Source organism: Pantherophis guttatus, chromosome 18, assembly GCF_059756535.1.
Source record: "Pantherophis guttatus breed Tessera chromosome 18, ASM5975653v1, whole genome shotgun sequence".
NCBI lineage: Eukaryota > Metazoa > Chordata > Lepidosauria > Squamata > Colubridae > Pantherophis > Pantherophis guttatus.
In genome coordinates, this window is record NC_142080.1 from 7,141,078 (window position 1) to 7,162,182 (window position 21,105).

The 21,105-nt window shown below is 46.4% G+C and overlaps 2 protein-coding genes across 2 annotated transcripts in view; one reads left to right on the forward strand and one right to left on the reverse strand.

Moving 5' to 3' along the window:
* The window catches only part of AP5B1 (adaptor related protein complex 5 subunit beta 1), a 137,245-nt gene that overhangs the window by 14,918 nt on the left and 101,222 nt on the right, over positions 1 to 21,105 (forward strand). The window lies entirely within an intron of this gene.
* Positions 1,208 to 13,639, reverse strand: LOC117669747 (solute carrier family 22 member 6-B-like). The gene is made up of 10 exons (XM_034424437.3): positions 13,081 to 13,639; positions 11,534 to 11,637; positions 10,338 to 10,492; positions 8,770 to 8,938; positions 7,738 to 7,861; positions 6,222 to 6,337; positions 4,054 to 4,268; positions 3,072 to 3,180; positions 2,322 to 2,525; positions 1,208 to 1,580 (listed from the first exon to the last, which is right to left on the reverse strand). The coding sequence occupies exons 1-10, from the start codon at positions 13,483 to 13,485 to the stop codon at positions 1,496 to 1,498; spliced, it is 1,686 nt and encodes a 561-aa protein (XP_034280328.2). The 5' UTR covers positions 13,486 to 13,639; the 3' UTR covers positions 1,208 to 1,495.

Below are 21,105 nucleotides of genomic sequence, written 5' to 3' on the forward strand. Positions count from 1 at the left end.
GTCGGTTGGATTCACACAAACCCTAGACTGGGTCAATGAAAAAAACCCCAACCCATCTCTTCCATTGCTCGAAGCGCTCCTCTCGGCTAGTCGTCGAACGAACCTTGTTCGTCTGCTTCGATTTCGGGGGGAATCGTTCAAACCCATCGTGTTTGGTCCGTTTACGATTCGCTGGGATTGTGTGAATCCGTAACCGAGTGTATTTACTGTGCACTCAGCCGTTTTGTAATGCTGGCTAGGACACACAGAAAAAGGGGATGGGGAGAAGAGGAGGAAAAGTGACTCTCGTTGTAAACACGACCAGCAAAATTTTCTCGTCTGGGTTTACATGTTTATGCTCTAGGACACAGTGTGAAACTGATCCTTGCTATGCCGCAAACCAAGTTATATCACGGGGGAAGTCCTATCGCTGCACGCACGCCCGATTTCTGCACCCGCAATCCAGAATTTTCAAATTTTCACTGTTTATGTTTATATATATATATTCTATATTCTATCAAGACACTTGGTCTACCCCAATATGTGGGAGGGAGCATCCTGCTTCCCTTTCGCCTTTCAGCTCCAATCCAGGGGCCCTCAAGCGGTCGCATTCACGACAAACCATTTTATACCAAATTTGGTGATGAAGGGAGGAGAACTTGTGGCTCAGAAGGTTAATTCAACTGCCTAACATGCAGGCAGCCCAAGTTCGAATCCGAGTAAGGGTATGGCTAGCTGACGAGAGCTAAATAGCTTGAAATAGATCTATACTAGTCTCCCTTTATTTCATTATCAGCAAACTATAAATTTGGTATAAAATGGTTTGTCGTGAATGCGACTGCTTGAGGGCTCCTGGATTGGAGCTGAAAGGCGAAAGGGATGCAGGATGCTCCCTCCCAAATATTGGGGTAGACCAGGTGCCTCGATAGAAAAACACTTCATCTCTCCCCTGGCTCAATTGATGAAGGAAGGAGAACTTGTGGCTCAGAGGTTAATACAACTGCCTAACATGCACGCAGCCAAGTTCGAATCCAAGTAAGGGTATGGCTAGCTGACGAGAGCTAAATAGCTTGAAATAGAGCTATACTAGTCTCCCTTTATTTCTTTATCAGCGAAATATAAATTTGGTGTGTATCTATATATATAAAAAACGGGTCTCACTTTACAGACATATAAAACCCGGATATCATTCAAGTCTAAATGGAGAGGAAAAAAAATGATTAAAAAAAAAAAAAAAAAAAAAGACTGCAGAAGGATATTCCTTTATAAGCAGCAGAGGTTGACCGTAGTTTTCTCCTCCGGCGTGCAAAATATTGTGTTTCTAAGCCATGCTTGGACTTTCTACAAAGTCATTCGCAAGTTTCACGTCCAACCCATCTCCTCCTTCAGAGGATTCTTCCGGTGAGGTCTCGTGGGCAACCCGTTTGAGATGTCCCAGAAAAAGAGGGCCTAGTGCTGGTTGAATAGGATGCTGATGATGGTGGTGGTGGGGTGAGGAAGGTCTGATTTTCGCCCCTTAGTGTCCATCTTTGATGTGCTCAGATTTATCCGAGGTCAGGAGAACCTTCAGTTGCAGTTCGTCTTCTTCGTTGGGTTTTGATCTTGAGAAGAAAAGGTTGGAGAGAAATAATTCATAGAAGGAGAAACCAGCAGAGGTGACACAATGTTCCTCAACCTAGATGACCTGCAAGGTCCCTTCCAACTCTCTTAATCTATGTCAGGGGTCTGCAACCTTAAACACTCAAAGAGCCATTTGGACCCGTTTCCCACAGAAAAGAAAACACCGGGAGTCACAAAAACTTTCCCGTGCCTGACTATTTCTTCAGCGGCCACAAAACTACCATATGGAGTTGAATTAAACGTTCCGTTTTCTTCTGAAACTTTTTCTTGGATTTATCCATGGTTGGCCTACCGGGGGTTGAAAAGCTCAATAAATCATATGCCGGCGGATGTCACACATTGGTGGTTGTGATGCATATTTTTGAGTGACAAGGAGCCGCAGCAGAGGGGTGAAAGAGCCACATGCGGCTCCAGAGCCACAGATTTCTGACCCCTGATCTATGTTATCAAAACTTGCCCACTTGCAGATATGTGGACTTCAACTCCCAGGATTCCCCAGTCAGCCATGCTATGCTTAAAAAATGCATAAAAATGCGTTTTTCCCTTAAAAAATGGGGGAAAAGAAACAACCCCCCCCAATAGCACAACCTCCATCCCTGATGCGACCACCACCCATTTCCTCTCTCCCCCAAAGTCACCCCTTCATATCTGGGGAGCCCCAACCCCTTTCTTCCCCCCAGGAGCTTTTCCCGCGATTGGAGAAACCTATTCAGTATACCCACCGTCTTTCGACTTGTTCAATCGTCTCGGGCAACGGTACATTCCGGGTCTCCGGAAGGAAGCAGGTGACGATGCCAGACAGGATGGGGGCCGCGCCGTAGATGATCAGGGGCAGCGGTGGGAAAAACTCCCCGGTCATCCTCACCAAGGGGGCGGCCATGCTCCCGATCCGAGCCATGGTGCCCCCCAGGCCCATTCCAGATTGCCTGTTAGGGAGAAAGGATGCATTAAACCTTCGTTGCTCCTTTGAATCCAGGCTGACTTGGCTTTTCCAGCCCCTCTTCAGAGGGGATCAGGTGTAGCCAGGTCAAAAAAGTCAAGATGGCAGGCTTGAGTGTACCATCAAAGCACCCGTCCTGCTTTTATATGCATGGTGGGTGCAATCTGATGCTTTGTGTTTGCCATCTTGACTTTTTTGCCCATCCTGGGGGTGGTGCGGTCAGGAATTTTATATATATATAATAACAGAGTTGGAAGGGACCTTGGAGGTCTTCTAGTCCAACCCCCTGCTTAGGCAGGAAACCCTACACCACTTCAGACAAACGGTTATCCAACATCTTCTTAAAAATTTCCAGTGTTGGAGCATTCACAACTTCTGGAGGCAAGTTGTTCCACTGGTTAATTGTTCTCACTGTCAGGAAATTCCTCCTTAGTTCTAAGTTGCTTCTCTCCTTGATGAGTTTCCACCCATTGCTTCTTGTCCTGCCCTCAGGGGCTTTGGAGAATAGATTGATGCACCTGGCTTTGCTCACCTGATTATGGTTGGGAAAAGTTCTCCAGAAAAGATGTAGGCACAGTTGAACGAAGCAGCCAAAGACCCCTTGCCAACCACGGCAAATATCATCCTCAGAGTGCTCAAATCTAAGAAGAGAAGAAACCAGAGGTGAAATCCAGCAGGTTCTGACAGGTTCTGGAGAATCGGTAGCGGAAATTTTGAGTAGTTCGGAGAACCAGCAAATACCACCTCTGGCTGGCCCCAGGGTTGGGTGGGAATGGGGATTTTGCAGTATTCTTCCCCCAGGAGTGGGGTGGAAATGGAGATTTTGCAGTATCCTTCCCCTGCCATGCCCACCAAGCCACGCCCACCAAGCCACACCCACAGAACCGGTACTAAAAAAATTAATTTGATTTATATGCCGCCCTTCTCCGGAGACTCAGGGCGGCTTACAATGCGTTAAGCAATAGCCTTCATACTTTTGTATATTTATACAAAGTCAGTTTATTGCCCCCATAATCTGGGTCCTCATTTTACCTACCTTAGAAAGGATGGAAGGCTGAGTCAACCTTGAGGCTGGTGAGATTTGAACTTGCAGTAATTGCAGGCAGCAGATGTAAGTGGATGTTAATAACAGTGCTTTAGTCTGCTGAGCCACCAGAGCTCCTTGCCAGAAATCCTGGCAGTGGATTTCACCACTGCCAGGATCTATGTTGCTAAGTGAGATATTTGTCTATTTGGTCCCATACGATGACTTTTCTTGCCACATTTGTTAAGGGAATCCCCGCACTTGATTAACAGTTTAGATTAACAGTCACAGAGTTGGAAGGGACCTTGGAGGACATCTAGTCCAACCCCCTGCTCTTGCAGGACATGTATACTAGGGATTCGAACCGCCAAACTGCCGACCTTCCTGATCGACAAACTCAGTGCCTTAGCCACTGAGCCACCTAGCCAGACTTGTCAAATCAGTCCCACGGTCGGGAAGTGGATCTGTCTACTCCTGGGGGTATCCTTACCTTGCGGCACGAAGATGTTGCCCAAGATGCAGAGTCCAGCCATGATCAGCGAGAGCGCTTGGGAGAACCGTCGGCCCACGTACATGATGGTGATCACCGAGATGAACTTGGAAGGGATGTCGACGACCCCAAACACCAGCTGGGCCAGGTAGATGTTGAAATTGAAATTCTGCAGGTCCATGGCCAGCCCATAATAAGCAAAGCTGGTGGCAAACCTAGAAGGGGAGGAGAGAATTGGAAAGCTTGACCCCCATGCAAAAAAGCCATTATTTTCTGGAAAAAAAATCTGGATCCCTTTTCCCCTAAGGGATCATAGAATCGTAGAGCTGAAAGGGACCTGAGAGGTCTTCTAGTCCAACCCTTGCCCAAGGCAGGGGACTTTAAACCATCCCAGTCAAATAGCTGTCCAGTATTTTTGAAAATCTCCAATGATGGAGCACCTCAAAACTTCTAGAAGCAGGATGTTCCACTGGTTAATTGTTCTCACTGTCAATCAATTAATCAATCAATCAGAAAAGAGTTGGAATGGACCTTGGAGGTCTTCTAGTCCAACACTCTGCTTAGGCAGGAAGCCCTACACCACTTCAGACAAATGGTTATCCAACCTCTTCTTAATAACGTCCAGTGTTGGGGCATTCACAACTTCTGGTGGCAAGGATCAATTCTTCCCAGTGGTGAAATTCAATTTTTTTTTACTACCAGTTCTGTGGGCGTGGCTTGGTGGGCGTGGCAGGGGAAGGATACTGCAAAATCTCCATTCCCTCCCCACTCTGGGACCAGCCAGAGGTGGTATTTGCCGGTTCTCTGAACTACTCAAAATTTCCCCTACCGGTTCTCCGAACTACTCAAAATTTCCCCTACCTGTTCTCCGAACTACTCAAAATTTCCCCTACCTGTTTTCCGAACTACTCAAAATTTCCCCTATCGGTTCTCCAAACTACTCAAAATTTCCCCTACCGGTTCTCCGAACTACTCAAAATTCCCCTACCGGTTCTCCGAACTACTCAAAATTTCCCCTACCGGTTCTCCGAACTACTCAAAATTTCCCCTACCTATTCTCCGAACTACTCAAAATTTCCCCTACCTGTTTTCCGAACTACTCAAAATTTCCCCTACCGGTTCTCCGAACTACTCAAAATTCCCCTACCGGTTCTCCGAACTACTCAAAATTTCCCCTACCGGTTCTCCGAACTACTCAAAATTTCCCCTACCGGTTCTCCGAACTACTCAAAATTTCCCCTACCTGTTCTCCAAACTACTCAAAATTTCCCCTACCTGTTTTCCGAACTACTCAAAATTTCCCCTACCGGTTCTCCGAACTACTCAAAATTTCCCCTACCGGTTCTCCGAACTACTCAAAATTTCCCCTACCGGTTCTCCGAACTACTCAAAATTTCCCCTACCTGTTCTCCGAACTACTCAAAATTTCCCCTACTGGTTCTCCAGAACCTGTCAGAACCTGCTGGATTTTACCCCTGATCCTTTCCTTCCCCACCATCCAGTCAGAGCTGAAGAAGCTTCTGGGATGAGAAGCGAAACGTCTTCAAAAGAAAAAAGCAAGAAAGTCCTGTGGCCTCCTGAAAAAAAGCACTTTTGGGACAACCTTGACCTGGATGACGGAGAATCTCTACAGATTTTTAGCTATACAATTTGGGATGGACACCCTTGGAACGGTGTGGGAGGAGGAATGGATTTCCAGAGGGAAAAAATTGCAGAGTATAGGAACCATTTGCACCACTCAGGTGACCCCGAGGACACAGATAAACCTTCAAGTGGCCTCAACAGCCTTCTAAAAAGGATGCAAATGACCAACTGTCTGCAAGGAATATCAATCCTTCCATTTCCCACCATCCAGTCAGAGCTGAAGAAGCTTCTTGGGATGAGAAGCGAAACGTCTTCAAAGAAAAAACCAGAAAGTCCAGTTGCCTCTTGAAAAAAGAACCTTTGGGACAACCACGACTTGGGTGATGGAGAATCTCCATATAAACATCTTTGTTGTTCTTTTCTGCACACGTCTCGTTCTTCTCTTAGGGACTCACTGTCTTTTGAGGTACCTTGGTGACCAGAGCTGGACGCCGTACTCCCAATGTAGAATACAACCCGGTTTGACGGAAAAGAAACCGCCGTTCCGGAAAAAGCAGGGGAGCACGGAAGGAAACCTCTCTTACCAAAAGAAGCTGACCCCAAAGGAAATGCGACGCATTCCCGGCGTCCGCACCAGATCGGCCATGCTGTGTCTGGATTTGGTGGAAGAACCCTCTGCCTGCATGCTGCTTTTCAAAACCTGCGGAGAAGGAAAAGACAACTCAACGGGTCAGTGCAAGATTTTGCCCACCCGCTCGATGAGCAAAATGAACTGGGAGAATTTGGGGGGGGGACGAGAAATGGCCAATTGTTCGTCTAAAGGTTTGCTATCCAGTGGTGGGATTCAAATAATTTAACAACCGGTTCTCTGCCCTAATGACCGGCTGGGTGGGTGTGGCCATGGTGGGCGTGGCCAGGGGTGTGTGACAGGCAGCACTCGGCCTCCTGCACCCCCCCTGGGAGCGAAAACGGGCTGCGAGGGGACGGATAGCCCACCGGCACCCCGTTTTGGGCCTAGTAGGCCTCCCTGCAGCCTCCTAGGAGCGAAAACAGATGTGGAGGGGGAGATGCAACCCTCCCCTCCCTGTGCCCCGTTTTGGGCCTAGGAGGCCTCCCTGCACTTACCTGGGAGACAAAATGGGCACATGGGGACTCCTGGAAGGGGCGGGGTGCAGAGTTGGGTTCCAGCAGGTTCTGACCAGTTCTGGAGAACCGGTAGCAGAAATTTGGAGTAGTTCGGAGAACCGGTAGTAAAAATTCTGACTGGTCCTGCCCCCATTTATTCTCTGCCTCCCGAGTCCCAGCTGATTAGGAGGTAATGGGGATTTTGCAGTAACCTTCCCCTGGAGGGGGAGGGAATGGAGATTTTACAGAATCCTTCCCCTGCCACGCCCACCAAGCCACACCCACAGAACCGGTAGTAAAAAATTTTGAAACCCACCACTGGCGGGGTGGGAAGGGGTGGAGCCAGCCAGCAATTTAACTACCAGCACGAACCGGCTGAATCCTACCACTGCTGCTATCCTATCATAATGTCTTTGTTGTTTGCTCTTCTACAAGACTGGGGAAACCTTCCTCCGGAGCACAAGAGAGCTGATAGAATCACAGAATCATATAATAATGAGTTGGGAAGGGACCCTGGAGGTCCAAAGACGTCTCCATGGTCATGTGGCCGGCATGACTCAACGCCAAAGCCGCACGAACGCTGTTCCCTTCCCACCAAAGGGGGTCCCTATTTTTCCACTTACATTTTTTACCTGCTTTCAAACTGCTAGGTTGGCAGAAGCTGGGACAAGTCACGGGAGCTCATCCCGTTACGCGGAACTAGGGATTCGAACCGCTGAACTGCCGACCTTTCGATCGGCAAGCTCAGCATCTTAGCCACTGAGCCACCATGCCCCTCTTAAAATTAAATATGTGTTGCCTTTATTATAGTTTCCCGAAAACTATACCCTTCTCGATTTTGCATTGTAGGGCCATCTCTCGTAAAAATTCATACCCCGGCTTTTGAAAATACAGAATATCCCAGTTTTTATTGCATTTTGCAAAAAAAATAAATAAAGAGAGGAGGATTTCAGATGGAATAACGGGGCCTCGTACCTCTACGCTGAGTTTATTCCCCTCTTCCTTCTTCCCGTTAATCCAGGCCGCCTTCTTCAGCCCTCTCACAGCCTTCTCCTGGTTCCCCGAAATGGCCAGCCAGCGGGCGGATTCGACGAAAAACCTGCGGTCAAGAAGGTGATTTTTGCAGCTCTCAGATAGCCCTGATACCTAGTGGTTAGAGCTGGGCCTCGGAAAAGAGGATGGGAATTTAAGAGTGAACGGAGGGATTCAGATGGAAGGCAGAAATTTGGGAGACGGGAATTTGCAAGGGAGATGCAACTAAACCTCCTTAAAAGGGTCGTTGGAGAGCTGGCTGTGAGTTCTAATCCTGCTTTAGGCATAAAAATTGGAAGGTTACATTGGGCCAAACACCAGGAGATGATGAGCCTGATTAGCCATTTTTCAGGCTGTTTTCAGGCCAGTTTTTGGCAGTTTTTTGGCCGTTTTCGGGGTGTTTTTCAGGCCTGAAAAATGGCCCTAAAATTCCCTAAAAATGGCCTGGAAAATGACCTGTTTTTTGGCCATTTTCAGGCCAGTTTTCAGGCTGGTTTTTTTACCATTTTTTGGGTGTTTTCGGGGCATTTTTCAGGCCTGAAAATAGCCTGTGTCTTGGCCATTTTTCAGGTTGTTTTCAGGCTGTTTTTGGGCTGTTTTGGGGCGTTTTCAGGGCATTTTTCAGGCGTCAAAAATGGCCCAAAAATTCCCTAAAAATGGCCTGGAAAATGACCTTTTTTGGGGCTATTTTCACGCCAGTTTTCAGGCTGGTTTTTTTTACCGTTTTTTGGGTGTTTTTCAGGCCCGGAAACGGCCTGTTTCTTGGCCATTTTTCAGGCTATTTTCAGGCCATTTTCTGGCACGCCAGCACTCGCAATAACCAGCTGGCTGGCACACCGGATACCAGAAGAGCAGCTGGCAACGGCACACGTGCCCACAGAGACGGCTCTGCCATAGGTTTGCCATCACGGCCCTACACCATTTCTGACGGATGGCAGTCCGGTCTCGTCTTGAAAGCTTCCAGTAGGAACCTACCAGGAGTAGAGGAAGAAGACGAAGTAAGGGAGGGAGACGGCCAGCTGCAGCCAGCGCCAATCGCGGATGAGATACGCCATGCCAGCCAGGATGAACTGCCCAGTTGTGTAGCTGTAACCGTTGATCGTGCCAACGATGGCCCGGTATTTGCTGGGAATCCATTCCATGCCTGTAAAAAAAAAAAAAGACGCAGCGTAAAATACTGCAGGCAGTCCTCGACTGATGACGCCAAAATTTTCCGTTGCTAAGCGAGACAGTCGCTAAGTGAGTTTGCCTTCATTTTATCCACTTCCTTTGGAGAATAGCTTGACTGACTCCCTCTTTTTTGGGGCAGCCCCTGAGATATTGGAAGACTGCTATCATGTCTCCCCTGGTCCTTCTCTTCATCAAACTAGACATACCCAGTTCCTGCAACCGTTCTTCCTATGTTTTAGCCTCCAGTCCCCTAATCCTCTTGGTTGCTCTTCTCTGCACTCTTTCCAGAGTCTCCACATCTTTTTTTACATCGTGGCAACCAAAACTGGATGCCGTATTCCAAGTGTGACCTTACCAAGGCCTTATAAAGTGGTATTAACCCTTCACGTGATCTTGATTCTATCTCTCTGTTTATGCAGCCCAGAACTGCGTTGGGTTTTTCTACAGCTGCAGCACAAGGCTGGCTCCTATTTAAATGGTTGTCCACTAGGACTCCAAGATCCCTCTCACAGTTACTACTATTGAGCCAGGTACCACATATACTGTACCTATACCATATAATGTATGTAGTGAGTAATTTTCTGGTGTGCCACACAACAACTGCTGCATCTCATGTTCTGCCACAGACCCCTCCCCCCCAAAAAAAAGATTGAGGAAGGAAAAAGGAAAAACGTATTTTGCAAAACAGAGCAAAATTATTAAGGAAGGAAGGAAGGAAAGAAGGAAAGAAAGAGAAAGAGAAAGAAAGAAGAAAGAAAGATGAAGAAAGAAAAAGGTAAAGGAAAGAAAGAAAGAGGAAGAAAAAAGGTAAAGCAAAGAAAGAAAGGTAAAGGAAAGAAAGAAAGAAAAGAAAGAAAGTAAAAAAGAAAAAGGTAAAGGAAAGAAAGAAAGGAAGGAAGAAAGAAAAAGGAAAGAAAGAAAGAAAAAGAAAGGAAGAAAGAATAAGATAAAGGAAAGGAAGGAAGGAAGGAAGGAAGGAAAAACGTAAAGCAAAGAAAGAACGGTAAAGGAAAGAAAGAAAGATGTAAAGGAAAGAAAGGAAGGAAGAAAGAAAGAGGAAGAGAAAAAGGTAAAGGAAAGAAAGAAAGAAGAAAAAGAAAAAAGAAGAAAAGCAAAGAAAGAAAGGTAAAGGAAAGAAAGAAAGAAGAAAAAGAAAGAAAGTAAAAAAGGAAAAGGAAAAGAAAGGAAGGAAGGAAGAAAGAAAAAGGAAAGAAAGAAAGAAAAAGAAAAAAAGAGGAAGAAAGAAAAAGATGAAGGAAGGAAGGAAGAAAAAAACATAAAGGAAAGAAAGAAAGATGTAAAGGAAAGGAAGGAAGGAAGGAAGGATTTGGGGGCTTTGACCAGTGGGGAAGAGAGAGACGCTCGAGACTCACAGAGAGAAACTGAGTTGAGGGAAATGCCGGACATGGCCATGCCACACAGAAAACGGAGGACGCAATAGATGGTGAAGTTGGGCACAAAGGCCGTGCCAGCTCCGGCCACCCCCATCTGCAGGTAGCACCAAATGATCAGGGATCTCCTGCCAAACCTGTAAGAAACAGACGTTAGACTCACCTTTCAGTCTGCACCCAAGGATTTTTGCTTTTACGGGGGGGAGGTTCGTTTAATGACCGTTCAAAGTTACAACGGCGCTCCCAAAAGGGACTCATGATCGTTTTCACGACCGTTGCAGGTTACGTTACTTTTTTTTTTTAAAAAACCGGATGTTTGGCAATCGACTCATATTTACGACCGTTGCAGCATCCTTGTGGTCACATGATCAAAATTCGGATGCTTGGCAACTGATTTATATTTACGACCGTTGCAGCGTCCCGGGGGGGGGGAGTGTGGTCACGTGATCCCCATTTGCAACCTTCTGACACGCAAAGTCAATGGGGAAGCCCGATTCACTTAACAACCTTAACAAAGAACTCTCCCCCCCACACACTCTTTACAGCTTGAGAAACTAGGGAGGGTCCCTTCTGAGCCTCTTTTTACATGCATTATGCTGCTGAGGGCTCAACTTGGATGGGATTCAGCCGGTTCGGATCAGTTCAGGTGAATCGGATGTTAATTTTAATCTGGTTCACCGAACTGGTTGTTGCAATGACTGGCTGACTCACCCCACCCCACCCCTCCCAGGAGTCTCCACGCAGCCCGTTTTGGATGCAGGGGCTGCGCGGAGGCTCTGGGAGGGCGAAAAACAGGCCAACCGGAAGTACCAGAAGTCCGAAAACCAGCCCATTTTCTGTCCTCTAAAGGGCCTCCAGAGCCTGGGGGAGGCTGTTTTCACCCTCCCGGAGGCTCGAGGAAAGCCTCCGGAGTCTGGGGAGGGTGAAAACACTCCTCCCCACATGGTGCAGGAGGCCGAGTAGGCCACACCCACCATGGCCATACGCACCCAGCAACTGGGCAGAGAACCGGTTGCTAACATTTCTGAATCCCACCCCTTGCTCAGCTGCCTCTTATCTGACTGTTCCCCTGGCAGCATCTCCCTGCCTGCCTCCCAAGGCCTTCCCCACATACCATTAAACACCCGCTCCTAGTCCATAACAATAACCCCTACACCAGGCTGCCTCTCAATGCTCACCTGTCCGAGAGATTTCCGATTAGGAGCGATCCAATCAACACGCCAGCCATGTAAAGGGATTGAGCCATTTGCCTCAGGGACCGAGATTCGCACACTAGATTCCACTGGAAAATAATTTTGGGGAGGGAAGGTTGCAGGGAAGAGAAAACCAAAACCATTGAGAATTTTTGCGGATCTCAAGTCCCACCTGATCTCAGGCCTCATGAAATGCTGGCTGGGGAATTCTGGGAGTGGAAGTCCACCCATCTTAAAGCATGCTGGCTGGGGAATTCTGGGAGTGGAAGTCCACCCATCTTAAAGCATGCTGGCTGGGGGATTCTGGGAGTTGAAGTCCACCCATCTTAAAGCATGCTGGCTGGGGGATTCTGGGAGTTGAAGCCCACCCATCTTAAAGCATGCTGGCTGGGGAATTCTGGGAGTGGAAGTCCACCCATCTTAAAGCATGCTGGCTGGGGGATTCTGGGAGTTGAAGTCCACCCATCTTAAAGCATGCTGGCTGGGGAATTCTGGGAGTGGAAATCCACCCATCTTAAAGCATGCTGGCTGGGGAATTCTGGGAGTGGAAATCCACCCATCTTAAAGCATACTGGCTGGGGGATTCTGGGAGTTGAAGCCCACCCATCTTAAAGCATGCTGGCTGGGGAATTCTGGGAGTGGAAGTCCACCCATCTTAAAGCATGCTGGCTGGGGAATTCTGGGAGTGGAAGCCCACCCATCTTAAACCAGGCTGGCTGGGGAATTCTGGGAGTGGAAATCCACCCATCTTAAAGCATGCTGGCTGGGGAATTCTGGGAGTGGAAGCCCACCCATCTTAAAGCATGCTGGCTGGGGAATTCTGGGAGTGGAAGCCCACCCATCTTAAAGCATGCTGGCTGGGGAATTCTGGGAGTTGAAGTCCATCCATCTTAAAGCAGGCTAGCTGGGGGATTCTGGGAGTTGAAGCCCACCCATCTTAAAGCATGCTGGCTGGGGGATTCTGGGAGTGGAAGTCCACCCATCTTAAAGCATGCTGGCTGGGGAATTCTGGGAGTTGAAGCCCACCCATCTTAAAGCAAGCTGGCTGGGGAATTCTGGGAGTTGAAGTCCACCCATCTTAAAGCATGCTGGCTGGGGGATTCTGGGAGTTGAAGCCCACCCATCTTAAAGCATGCTGGCTGGGGAATTCTGGGAGTGGAAGTCCACCCATCTTAAAGCATGCTGGCTGGGGAATTCTGGGAGTGGAAGCCCACCCATCTTAAACCAGGCTGGCTGGGGAATTCTGGGAGTGGAAGTCCACCCATCTTAAAGCATGCTGGCTGGGGAATTCTGGGAGTGGAAGCCCACCCATCTTAAAGCATGCTGGCTGGGGAATTCTGGGAGTGGAAGCCCACCCATCTTAAAGCATGCTGGTTGGGGAATTCTGGGAGCTGAAGTCCAGCCATCTTAAAGCAGGCTAGCTGGGGGATTCTGGGAGTTGAAGCCCACCCATCTTGAATTTGCTAAACACTCCTCTAAGATAGTTAAACTTTTCTCATCCCTTTAAAATCGAAAAACAGTTTCTTTCTCACCTCACTGACAATCGTGTTGCTGAACACGCTCCGGTCGTAAGTCCATCCATCTTCACAGGCTTCAGTGTCGAATACCGTCTCGTTGCTATGAGTCACATTCGGGTCCAGGAAGCGCCACTGCGGGGCCGCGAAACGCCGGCATTGCTCGGGCCGTCGCTTCCCGTCCGTCGGGATGGAGATCCTGAGGAGCTGATCGGCTCTCAAGTTTCCCACGGTGCCGTTGCCTTGACGAGTGGCGTTGGACGCGATGCGGATCTGGCAGTGATGCTGCGGGATGCCGGCGGTGAAGTTTTGCAAGAGGTTGTGACTGGCCAGCATCAACAGTGGGATGGCTAGGAAGCTGACCATCATCCTTTGGAAGCGGCCCATTCCTCCCACATTGTCCAAAATATCGGCAAAAGTCATGGCGTCGCAGAAAGAGGAGACGGATGGTGTCGGTGTCTGGAAATTTATAACCTTATAATCGCTAGCAAAACAATGGACGGCTCCTTGGGGCCAGTCAAATCAATCAAGGCAATCTCAATTCTGCAGCTTTTCTGCTGTTTTCCCAACAAATATCTTTTCGGCCCCACACTTTTGGGGGAGGCCCATCCGGCTTTATATAAAACTTCAGCGGGGCTAGTTAAAATGTTACTGGGAGGGAAAATTTCCTCCCCAGCGGTGTGAATAGCCAGAGAGGTTACGAATGGAATAAGAAAACAAGTGAACTGGAAAATGAACTTAATATTGCGTCATTGGGCAAGGGATAAACAAGATGGTGGAGGGATTTGAGAGTCACTGAAAACTGGCTGTATTTTTCCTCTGAGGAACCCCCCAATGGGGCAGCCCTCTATATCCCCCCCACTCTCCACCAAGAAATACGCCAGATCTTATTTTGCAGACGGAAGAGCCCGATTCCAGCTCCTTGTGGGGGAAGACTTCTTCCTTCTGTGGAAAAGTGGCCATGCCAGTGGCCAGGAGTGGCTAACATGGTGGAAACCTTTTTGGGAAAAGTGTATTTTTGAGGTTTGATGGCTAATAACACCACTTTTTGGGGGGGGAGTTTCAAGATAATCCTATTCCATTGCTGGAATAGCCTGGGAATAGCCCAGACCTTAACCTCATTGAAAATTGATGGAGCCAACTAAAGGAACTTGTTAGCCAGAAGCGACCCAGCAATAAAACCCAGTTAATAGAAGCCAACATTCAATCTTGGTTTCACATGCTAACAACTGCAGAACTAAAAGACTTGGTTCCCTCCATGGGAAGATGTTGTAAAGCTGTAATTCATGCTAAAGGTTACCTAACTAAGTATTAATTGACATGGTGATAATTTTTGTATATCTCGTTTTTTCTATGGTGATAATTTTTGTATAACTCATTTTTTCTACGTGTTTCACTTTTAGGGTTGCCAGGTCTGCTTCCAAAAAATAGCGGACAAGCGGGGGGTGGGGGGGGTGTTTAAGTAGTAAAAACATTTTTAAAAAATTTACAATTAAATTATATATTTTCTTACAAACATTTTAACACGCCATTTTAGGTCAGTCGACACAAGCTACAATACATTTTAAAAATGTGAACTGTACATAATTTTATAATATCTTTTTATTTTAATCTCATCATTAATTTTTTCGGAGAATCGAGTTCAATGGATATTCGATCTTTGTCTCATTCTAACATGAAAAAAAAAGACAACACGCGATTCTCCTATCCTTATTCTCTTAGACTGTACAGCTTTAGATTACGTACCATTTCCTCATAAAGCTTTTGAATAAAAAAAAAGTCCACTATTTTGTGAAAAAAAATAGTGAACATAATGTGAAAAAAGCAGACTGTCCGCTCAATTAGTGAACATCTGGCAACCCTATTTACTTTTCTTCTTTCTACTGTAACTGCTATTCTAATAGCAAATCCTTCATAAAAACTATTGCATTACCTTCTGGATTAAATTATCTTTCCATTGATATATAATTTTATGGTTCTACTCCAAAAGAAAAAAAAAAGTGGTGGTATTAGCTAGTTTTAGAAAATAAACTTTTCCCAAAAGGTTTCCACAATTTTAGCCATTACTGTAGAACATTAAAAATCTAGAAAAGTGTTTCTTTCAACTCTTGTAAAATGACGTTGGGCCTATCCATCCACTACCGTTGCCCTCATAGGATGTATATGTTTTTTGTTTGGACAATTTTTGTTAAAAATTATTGTTTAAAGAAATGTTCCTGAAACCTGGTAACTTTAAAATGGGTGGACTTCAGCTCCCAGGATTGCACCCATTTTAAAGCACGATGGCTAGGGCATTCTGGGAGTTGAAGTCCAAACACTTCAAAGCATACTGACTGGGGAATTCTGGGAGTTCCCTGACTCTCCCCCCTCCCCCCCATTTTTAATCAATTACATTGTCCCCCCCATGCTGGGGGAAAGTGGATCTTTTAATTTCAGAAGCTCTTAGTCAATTTCAACATTACGATCCCTGGTTTAATTTTCCACTTTTGTGCAAGCAACACTTCAGAGTATCCTCTGTGTCAACTGATTTCACTGCAGACTTGAAACCTGATAGATTTGGCAACTTTTTCCAGTGAAGTGAGTTGAGTAAGTGAAATAAACCAAAGTAATGAAATGAGAGGGAGGGAGGGGGAGGATAGATGAGAGGGGATGGGAGTTAGGGAAGAGAGAGGATAGATGGTAGGTAGGTAGGTAGGTAGGTAGGTAGGTAGGTAGGTAGGTAGATAGATAGATAGATAGATAGATAGATAGATAGATAGATAGATAGATAGATAGATATGTGATAAAGGGATGATAGATAAGATAGATAGATGATAGATAGATGATAGGTGATAGATAGATGGACAAATGGATAGATAGATAGATAGATAGATAGATAGATAGATAGATAGATAGATAGAGGGGTGAAATCCAGCAGGTTCTGACAGGTTCTGGAGAACCGGTAGCAGAAATGTTGAGCAGTTCGGAGAAGCAGCAAATACCACCTCTGGCTGGCCCCAGAGTGGGGTGGGAATGGAGATTTTGCAGTATCCTTCCCCTGCCATGCCCACCAAACCACACCCACAGAACCAGTAGTAAAAAAATTTGGATTTCACTACCAGATAGATAGATAGATAGATAGATAGATAGATAGATAGATAGATGATAGATAGGTGACAGACGGACAGACAGACAGACATATAGATAGATACCGATAGATAGATAGATAGATAGATAGATAGATAGATAGATAGATGATAGATAGATAGATAGATAGATAGATAGATAGATAGATGATAGATAGGTGACAGACAGACAGACAGACAGATATATATAGATAGATAGATAGATAGATAGATAGATAGATAGATAGATAGATAGATAGATAGATAATAGGTAGATGATAGATAGATAGGTGACAGACGGACAGAAAGACAGATAGATAAATCGATAGATAGATACAGATAGATAGATACCGATAGATAGATAGATAGATAGATAGATAGATAGATAGATAGATACCCTGTTTCCCCCAAAATAAGACACCCCCTGATGATAAGCTCAATCGGGCTTTTGAGCGCATGGCAATAAGGCCAAGCGCTTATTTCAGGGTTCAAAAAAATATAAGGCAGGGTCTTATTTTCAGGGAAACACAGTAGATAGATATACTGATACATAGATACCGATAGATAGATATACTGATAGATAGAGATAGATAGATGATAGATAAAGATAAATAGATAGAGGGATGATAGATAAGATGGATAGATGATAGAGAGATAGATGATAAATATATTAAATGATAAAAAGTAGATGATAGATGAGATAAACAGACAGAGTTATATAAGATAGATGACAAATAGATAGACAGACAGACATAGATGAGAGATCGAGAGAGAGATCCGTTGTAAAAGTCAGGACCGGTTGTACAGTCCCTTTTTTCAGTGCCGTTGTAACTTTGAACAGTTACTAAACGAATGGTCTAAGTCGAGAACTACCTGTCCCGTGGCCTATCATACTTCATGAGGACTGGACTCTTTTCAGAAAGCCCAGCTTTCTGGCGGGGAAGGCCCTAGCCTGCTATTCCCTTTGCCTCCGACCATGGCTGCCCCACAGTTCTCTTCCCACCCCAAACCATCTTGATTTTCTAATTGCCGAAATTCAAGGATGTTTTACAGGACGAGAGCTCGACCAGCCCAGAGCTGTGGGTTGAGCCGTTTCTCTCTCTCTCTCTCTCTCTCTCTCTCTCTCTCTCTCTCTCTCTCTCTCTCTCTCTCTCTCTCTCTCTAATTACGAGCCACCATCAATCCTTCAAATGGTCAACCCAACCCTAACCTGCTCCGCAGGGCACCTGTGGAAACAATTTGGGTGGGATGCCAATGCCTCAGAACGGGTTGATTATTTGCTACTCCTGGTCATCGCGTGCAAAGGTCCGGTAAGGTGGCACCGCTGGCAAACGGACGGTCGGAAAAGCAGATCAAGAGGCCCAAGGAGAATCGCAATGACCAAGCGCAGTGATGCTTCACCCAGCTGGCTTGGTCTCAACCGGTCAAGGGGAACGAACGACGGGCTCTGCGGATCACCAGTTAGGTCAGGCAGGAAAATGAAGAATCAGCCGTTTCTTCTCCAATTTGGAAGAAGGTGATATTTAACGCAAGGGGAGAAAGCGAGAACTCATCCAATTTTAAGGTGGGAAATCAGAATTGTGCAGGCGGTCCTCGACTTACGACCACTGTTGAGTCGCCCTGAGGTTTCTGTTGTTAAGCGAGACCTTTGTTAAGGGAGTTTTTCCCCGTGTTATGACCTTTCTAGCCACCGTTGTTAAGCGAGTTAGTAACCTGGTTGCTTGTTAAGTGGCATTCCCCCTTGACTTTGCTTGTCAGAAGGTCGCAAAAGCGGATCACGTCACCCCCCGGGACGGTTATAAGTGGGGTGGAAATGGAGATTTTGCAGTATCCTTCTCCTGGAGTGGGGTGGGAATGGAGATTTTGCAGTATCCTCCTGGAGTGGGGTGGGAATGGGGATTTTGCAGTATCCTCCTGGAGTGGGGTGGGAATGGAGATTTTGCAGTATCCTTCCCCTGAAGTGGGGTGTGAATGGGGATTTTGCAGTATCCTTCTCCTGGAGTGGGGTGGGAATGGGGATTTTGCAGTATCCTTCCCCTGGAGTGGGGTGGGAATGGAGATTTTGCAGTATCCTTCCCCTGGTGTGGGATGGGAATGGGGATTTTGCAGTATCCTTCTCCTGGAGTGGGGAGGGAATGGATATTTTGCAGTATCCTTCCCCTGGAGTGGGGAGGGAATGGAGATTTTGTAGTATCCTTCCCCTGGAGTTGGGTGGGAATGGAGATTTTGCAGTATCCTTCTCCTTCCACGCCCACCAAGCCACACCCACAGAACCGATAGTAAAAAAAATTGGATTTCACCACTGATCTAAAGGTGTTGGATGACACAACACGACACCCCAATCACTAAACCAAGTTCAAAATGAATCACACTTCAGTGGTGCCAGCCAGAGGTGGGTTGCTCCCTCGGTTCAGACCGGTTCTCAAGAACCAGAAGTAAAACCGGTGGGAGGCCCCGCCCACCACCCTGAGGTCATCATCGGCGATCTGCGCAACCCATTGCGAACTGGTAGTAAAGTTAAGTCGAACCCACCCACCCCGGTGCCAACGTTGTTCCACGCTCTTCCGCTGACCTGGTTAAACGTGGTTTGAAAACCCAGCTGTGGGTTGATAGAAAATTAACCTAGATTGCCGAAATCACTCGATCATCCGCTATTGCGCGGAATTTTTCAATGGAGAGGCGGGGCTTCCATTCTACTCGTTGGCGAGGTGGGAGGGGCCTATTTTATTCATTTATTTTTATTGGAATTTGTCAAACCAAAACGAGAACAAGAATGAGAGACTAAAAATACGACGACAGGGACGATATAGGGACGTTAGTGCACATATGCACGCCCCCCCCCTACTGAACACTTAAGTATGAAGTAAGGTCCACGGAAGTCAATTTGTGACTGAAAGTTGGAAAATTTGTAGCTGAGACAACTGAATGTTTTTTTTCCCCAAAATTTTGGAACTATTATTTCCAAAATATTGGAGAAGATTCTGGTTCCTGCTTGGATTATCAATAACCTGGCTGCAGTAGCTCTGTGTTAGTGACCATACGAACTTACAAAGGCACTGAAAAAAGTGACTTGTGACTGTTTTACACACTTACTAACCGTTGTAGCGTGAGAAGAAGTAGCTGGTGTTTTCAAAACCTGATTCCCCAATCCTCAAATTTTATTTATTTTTTATTTTTATATGCCGCCCTTCTCCGGAGACTCAGGGGGGCTTACAATGCGTTAAGCAATGGCCTTCATACTTTTGTATATTTTATAGAAAGTCAGCTTATTGCCCCCACAAACCGGGTCCTCATTTTACCTACCTTAGAAAGGATGGAAGGCTGAGTCGACCTTGAGCCTGGTGAGAATTGAACTCGCAGTAATTGCAGGCAGCTGGATGTTAAATGCTGCCTTAGTAGGAGGCATTAGCCTCCTACGCCACTCAGGCTCCTTACATTGACCCCGTTTAGCAATTGGCAAAATTCAGAAATGGACCAATCAGTTAACTAGATGAACAGAGTTGGAAGGGACTTTGGAGGTCATCTAGTCCAACCCTCCACCCAAGCAGGAGACCCTACACCATTTCTGACAGAGGGCAGTCCGGTCTCTTCTTGAAAGCTTCCAGGGATGAAGCTCCCACAACTTCTGAAGGCAACTTCTCTTCCATGGGTTGATTGTTCTCATTGTCAGAAAATTCCTCCTTATTTCTTGGTTGAATCTCTCCTTGGTCAATTTCCATCCATTCTTCCTTGTCTGGCCTTTGGGTACCTTGGAAAATAGCTGGATCCCCTTCCTCCTCTCTGTGGCAGCCTCTCAAATATTGGAAGATGCTCTCCTGTCTCCCCTGGTCCTTCTCTTCACTAGACCAGCCAGGCCCAGTTCCTGCAACCGTTCATCGTATGTTTTAGCCTCCAGTCCCCTCATCATCCTGGTTGCTCTTTTCTGCACTCTTTCTAGACTCTCCACATCTTTATTTTATAGTGTGGTGGTCAAAACTGGATGCAGTATTCTAGGTGTGGTCTTACTAAGGCTTTATAGGGTGGTGGTAGTACCTCCCTTGATCTTGATTGTGTCCCAATGGTCTGTTTTATCCAGACTGGGTTTATTTGCGTTTAACCAGGTGATGGAATGAACATTTTATGGATTGATGCAATGAGTTCAAATTTAAATTGGCCCTCTGTATCAAGTTTGATAATCTTAAAAATAATTACTATGAAAGTTGGACCATAAGGAAGGCTGAGAAGGCCAAAGAATGGAGGCCTTTGAACTCTGGTGCTAGAGAAGACTCCTGCGAGTCCCTTGGACTGCAAGGCCATCCAACCGGTCGGTCCTAGAGGAGACCAACCCTGACTGCTCTCTAGAAGGCCAGATCCTGAAGAGGAAACTCAAATACTTTGGCCACCTAAGGAGAAGGAAGGACTCCCTGGAGAAGAGCCCAATGCTGGGAACGATGGAGGGCAAAAGAAGAAGAAGGGGACGGCAGAGAAGGAGGTGGCCGGATGGAGTCACTGAAGCTGTAGGCGTGAGCTTCAATGGACTCTGGAGAATGGTAGAGGACAGGAAGGCCTGGAGGAACGTTGTCCATGGGGGTCGCGATGGGTCGGACACAACTTCGTAACTAACAACAAAAAATCAAGTTTGCACCCAACATTTAATTGATCTGATAAAGCATGTTGGGTGAATCTAGAATGGCGGATAGAGAAAATGAAAGCGGATATATATCGGTAGTTCAAACTCTGGACTTTAATTCATTTTATAGAGCGGAGTTGGGCCCCTGAATGTTTCATCCAGGGTAGATACCTTGAGTTGAGTTTCTAGCAAGGACTACCAGATCCTGTAACAGCTTTGTTCCCTACGCCATCCTTCTGGTAAACTCGCAAGATTCATTTTTCTCACCACCATGTACATGTATGCATCCGAACTAGACTGTGTTGTTTCTCTGGGTCATATATGTGTGTG

What these genes read in the sequence shown, in the direction of transcription:
- LOC117669747 (XM_034424437.3), bottom strand. Translation starts at nt 13,485, where the DNA reads ATGACTTTTGCCGATATTTTGGACAATGTGGGAGGAATGGGCCGCTTC. An exon ending in GCAACACGATTGTCAGTGAG is followed by an intron (nt 11,638 to 13,080) that starts GTGAGAAAGAAA and finishes ATTATTTTCCAG; the next exon opens with TGGAATCTAGTGTGCGAATC. An exon ending in CCTCAACTCAGTTTCTCTCT is followed by an intron (nt 8,939 to 10,337) that starts GTGAGTCTCGAG and finishes TTTTTTTTACAG; the next exon opens with GCATGGAATGGATTCCCAGC.